The sequence below is a fragment of the Sinocyclocheilus anshuiensis genome, unplaced genomic scaffold, assembly GCF_001515605.1.
Source record: "Sinocyclocheilus anshuiensis isolate Anshui unplaced genomic scaffold, SAMN03320099.WGS_v1.1 scaffold1320, whole genome shotgun sequence".
In the NCBI taxonomy this organism is placed as follows: domain Eukaryota; kingdom Metazoa; phylum Chordata; class Actinopteri; order Cypriniformes; family Cyprinidae; genus Sinocyclocheilus; species Sinocyclocheilus anshuiensis.
Window position 1 is genome coordinate 649,874 of NW_015544236.1, and position 5,725 is coordinate 655,598.

Below are 5,725 nucleotides of genomic sequence, written 5' to 3' on the forward strand. Positions count from 1 at the left end.
TGTGTGTCTGTGTCTCTCTGTGTGTGTGTGTGTGTGTGTGTGTGTGTGTGTGTGTGTGTGTGTGTGTGTGTGTCTGTGTGTGTCTGAGACTGATGTACAGTGACTGTGTTTCCTGTGTAAATACATTTATTCTCTTTAAATACAGTGCTCAGGATGTAAAATGTTTTTTTTAAACCCCAGATGTTAGAGCATAAGGCTGTTTTGCATGCTTTTTCAATAAACAATTAATAAGTGATCTAAAACTGAGATTCTGATGTTTGGTGGATTCACGGCAAATGTGTGGGAATCATAAATGAAGTGTGTGGAATAAGCTGCAGTCATATGTCTCTGTATTATTCAACTGATACACTATAAAAAAAGGGTGGATCTCACTATGAAGTGTCTGGGTCAAATTTAACCCCAAAATATTGGTAAGATTTTTCCTAAAGAAATTCACCCCTCCCTCCCAGTTTTCATTAATGCAATAGGGAAAAAAGAAAAGAAAAATCTCAATGGCATTACTCTAATAGTAATAAAAAAAAATCATCAAAAATCTAAAAGAGCAATTAATTAAACTACTATTAATTTATTTCTACTAATTAATTACTGCATCCTACTATAATGATGTTTATGTCAGAGCTTATACTTTACAATGTAGCACTTTTTCCCTACAGTAATGAGAATTCAGTGGGAAATTTGTCTTAGCAAAAATACTACAATAATTCAACATCTCAAGAATACACTTTATTTTACAGGTTGTTTTTTTAATCAAGTTCAGATTTCTTTTATATTGATCCATTTTTAAGTTATTTATTTCTAATTTAGCTACTTTTATGTAAAATAAAAACACATTTAATTTCATCCTGCGTTATTTACGCTCTTTAAATCAAACAGTGCAACATCATATATATGCACCTGCTCTCTATAATATTAGCACTGGCCCTCAATCTCTAAAAATACAAAAAAATTGTATTTTGGTTTTTGGAGTCATATGATCTTTCTGTGAGATCTACTCATACTCAGCTCCATGGATGAACAGTCGAAGGGTTTCTCACCATCCTCTGGTCTGGTCGATGCCCTCAGCGATGAAATCGGCCGGGAAGGCGTCCTCAAACTCACGCCTGTTCTCAAACGGGTAGTGCACCTGAGCGTAGGGCATACTGCCGCTCTCGAACCAGCAGTCGAACACCTCCAAGACCCTCTTGAGCTGCCCCTTCCCACAGCGGGACGGGATGGTCAGGCCGTCAATACTGCCACACACACACACACACACACACACACACAGACACAGACACACGCACAACAAAGATGCTCACACCAAATGTTGATTTCATTTAGTTCATAGAAGTTAATTGATCAAGAGAATCTGTTTTTTACAGCATTTTTACACAAGTGCCTAAAACTTTTAACAGCGCTGTAGCTTTGCAGGAGGTTTCTTGAAGCGTCTCGGAGAAACCATTTTTAGCTGGTTAAAATACTAGTGCTCTAATAATTTTGGCCAGCACTGTACAACGCAGATATGAACTGTCCAAGAACTATCAGACTGTTGGGAAAAATATTTCATTATCCAAAGAGAATTTTATACATCCAGAAGAAAATAAGAGTAATGTTACAAGTACTCGTGTAACAATAGGCACATTTCACATTTTAGTGCAAACTTAACACTGGCCAAAAAGCAGGACAACCTTGATATTCTCCAGGTGGGCAGTGAAGTTTACCATAAAGTGTGTTACTAAAAGTGAGCGGCGAGGCTGGGCCGCTGTCCCCGTTTTCAAGAGAGCTGTGCTTTCTGGCCCCGCTCCGCTCCGCTCGGGGAGCCGGTGGCCCTCCAGAGACTCGCTCCTGGAAACAACTTATTATATGCTATTTTCAGGAAGCAGGTCGCTGTCCTTCTTTTCCAGCAGCTCGCTTCAGCAGGCACACACCAACAACCTCATTCTGACTTCCCACAAGTTGAGCTTCTAAGAAAAGCACGCTAATAAGAGCACTTAAAGACCATTACCAACGTTTAAGACAGTTATCCTTCTAAGAAGATTCGGCATCAAGTTCACACAGATTTGACAAAACACAGTTAGCACTGGGAGGAACATTCAGAATGATTTTAGCTTCATATCAAATTAAGCAATATTATGAATATCAAGATGATTTTAATTCAATTTTATTTATTTTTTTTAATTGTCCAACTTATATTATAAAAATTTTGGCTTTTATTTTTAAATTAAGTTTTATAAAAACCGTGTCAAAAACGTTATAATAAAAATATCAGTAGGTAAAAACGATTCTTTATTACTATGTATTTTTTTTAACCAATCAATAAATAAATAATACATCATTCTTCCTTCTGTTAATTTAAAAGCAGTGTATAAACGTGCCTTTAATTTTTATGATGACTTTTATTTTTATTTTTGCATGAAATATCTTGAATCCACAATGGCTAAAAGGGTTCCAACTTTTAAGCCATTCTAAAGCAAATACATCATCGAGATATGAAATACAAAAAAGGCTGCAAAATGCTGATGATCCATAACTGACCTCTTCATGACTTTTAAGCGATTCTAAAGCAAATACATCGAGATATGAAATACAAAAAAGGCTGCAAAATGCTGATGATCCATAACTGACCTCTTCATAGTCGTCGCTGACCCACAGTGGGATGGGCGTCCCCCAGTAACGGTTTCGAGAGACCGCCCAGTCTCGAGCGTCCCGCAGCCAGTTGCCAAAGCGCTTCTCCTTCACAAACTCAGGAACCCTGGGTACAAAGACAGATAGAAACACCACTCTTAACTTCATATAGACTGATGCAGAAATGTCCCAAAAAAGCTCTTATTCGTATTAAGCTTGAATGCTTAGACGTTCAAACTGGCCAGGCTTCTAGTTTTCTCAGTCGCTTTGGCTCAGTTCTCAAATGAGAGGTTTTTTTTTGTTTCGCTTTTTTCTCAAAACAACAAGATTTTAATTTATTTGATTGATTTAAGCAAACTGCATGTGTTTCGGCACATGTGTGGAAAAGTGCTATTGTCTAAAATTTGCACAATAACTAAATGCACATGACTTGATCAAAACTGATGAGCTGATTCACAGTGAAACTGTCAAACTCTTCACAACTTCTGAACGCTCTTTCATCGTGTGAGCCGTTAGATGCAAAATGATCCGTTCAATTATCAAACTCTATCAGACAAGCATGAAATTCCATAAATATCAGACATGGAATGGTTGCAATGTCTGCTAAGTTGGCAAATGGCTTGCCATTAGGGTTGAAAAGGGGTGGAAATTTTCCTGTAAATTTCCTGAAAGTTTCCAGAAGTTTTTGGAAAACTTTGTTATATTTTGGACACTTTTGGAAAGTTTCCAGAAATTCACTGGACGATTTCTGACCCTTTGCAGCCCTACTTGCCATTGTAATGAAATTGGGATCACAATCTTGCCAATCAAGTTCGGAAGCATATACATATATACATACTGTATATATATATACATATATATATATATATATATATACATGCATGTATGTACATATAGTAGAGCCCGACCGATATGGGTTTTTTGGGGCCGATGCCGATACCGATATTAGGGAGTAAAAAAAGTCAGATACTTTATGTGCATTTTATAGTACAGTACCAGTCAAAAGTTTGGACACTTGCCATTCGTGTGTCCAAACTTTTGACTGGTACTGTATATAGGATAGAATACAGTATATACATAAACAGAATATATATACATAAACACATTTTTAGCAATGATAACTCAAATGTTGTGATCAAACACTTATAATGATGTGACAAAAATGTGTAATGGAGGCAGGGTATTTAACAATTTAACAATAAACTTTATTATCCAAAATGAGCCTGACATCAGTGCACTTAACAGTACACTTCACATCACTTATTATAAATAACTTTAAAACACAAATAGAACAATATATTTATATAACCTGAATAAAGAAAAAAAAAACAAGGTAACTGTGTAACAAGCTACTGCCAATCCAACAGGGGCAGGTTTATGCAGGAAGCACAGCTTTTCCAAATGTAAACATCTAAAATGAATAAATAATAATAATGAATAATATATTTTTTCTGTTGTGTATTTTCTGGTAATTAAACGAACACACAGAACATCAGGATTCGTATTTAACCTGAATAAAGAAAAAAAAAACAAGGTAACTGTGTAACAAGCTACTGCCAATCCAACAGGGGCAGGTTTATGCAGGAAGCACAGCTTTTCCAAATGTAAACATCTAAAATGAATAATAATAATTATTTTTTTTTTTCTCACAAATTCTGTGTTGTGTATTTTCTGGTAATCAAATGAACACGCAGAACATGAGGAATCGTATTTAAATAGTATTTTTGCAGTTTAATATTCACAGACACTAGTCTATATCGCGATTTGATTTAAGTGTACTGACCTGTTTTTTATTTATTCATCAAAAATATGACATTCCATGAAAATCCGCGTTATACAGTAAATTCCGTTTTTATGAATGGATTCCGTGCTTCCGTCCACGTTTTCTGCATCGCGGAAATCATAGGGCCCTGCTAATGTAGCAAACGAGTATGATAAACTCATTGTGAGAGTAAAAGAAGGGACATTGTTTATGTACTTTATAGCATTGTGCCCCACCAACTAGGTGACAACGTGTTAAATAACTCAACAGACTCAAGCCACCACCGCACTGCCGTCTATTGGACTGCAGAGAGATACTAATTTTTCAATCTGCTACGTTACTGACTGTACTGACAAACTAAGCTGATTTAGGAAATGTGACGTGACCGATGTGATAAGCATGAGTTCTGGGATGTATGATATAAACACAAGCATTGACTGCCGTGATCAGCTCCGGTGTGCTGCAGACGCATGCAGTGATGCGCAGATCAGCTATAACGTCTGCTGTTAAAAAGGAACCATCCATTCATCATATCATCACGCAAAATTAAGAATTAGAATCAGTGTAATGTAACGATCAAATATAGGTGCGGGTGGGTGGCGGGCCGATAATTTGAAGCAGCGGACTCGGGTGAAGTTTGAGCTCATCCTACACTGCAGTGACCTGGGTCGCCAGTAACAAACAATGGAGCGCGCTCTGCTGGACAAACTAAAGCCGGGCTCACACTACAGGAGTTTTAAAATCCTTTTCTTCTCTTCTTTATACTTAATTGTAAGCGGTTTCTATAGCGTGATCTTAATGACAAACGTCGAGAGCGCATAATGTTACGCGATCCATGTAATGCGTGAGTAAGAATCTCACCGCAAGAATCCGCAAGCGGATTTCCTTCACTCATACAAAACTGGACGTGTGCTTTTAACTATACATTGTTTTTTTTTATTTTATGAATTGGCTCTGCTCTCGCTCAGATATTGCGTGTACACGCTCAAACGTTGTCCTCGCATCACTGAACACCAGAAGAGCTTTTTTTTCTAATTCAGGTGAAGAGTAGCCAAGGCTTTTCGGTTACACTTTACTTGAAGGGGTGTGCATAAGACTGACATGACACCTTCATAATCATGACATGACACCTACATAAACATGACATGACACATGTCATGAATATGAAGGGTTTTTTATGCATGTTTATGACAACTGTCATTAAGTGTCACTTGCTCAGTTATGTAATTTTTAATGCAAAGCTGACATTGTTTGAGATGTCTTTGTTATGGGCTATGGTTAGGGGTAAGGGTAGGGTTAGGTCAAATAATGTCATATTTGCATTAAAAATGACATAACTGAGCGAATGACACTTAATGACAG

General features: G+C 37.0%; 1 protein-coding gene across 1 annotated transcript in view; it reads right to left on the minus strand.

Annotated features, from left to right (window-relative positions):
* The window catches only part of iars1 (isoleucyl-tRNA synthetase 1), a 78,441-nt gene that overhangs the window by 34,283 nt on the left and 38,433 nt on the right, over positions 1-5,725 (minus strand). Inside the window, exons 13-14 of the mRNA XM_016498351.1 lie at positions 2,531-2,728; positions 1,035-1,229 (exon numbers count right to left, since the gene is read on the minus strand). Of these exons, the coding sequence (XP_016353837.1) occupies positions 1,035-1,229; positions 2,531-2,728 (393 nt within the window). The remainder of the gene's footprint in view (positions 1-1,034; positions 1,230-2,530; positions 2,729-5,725) is intronic.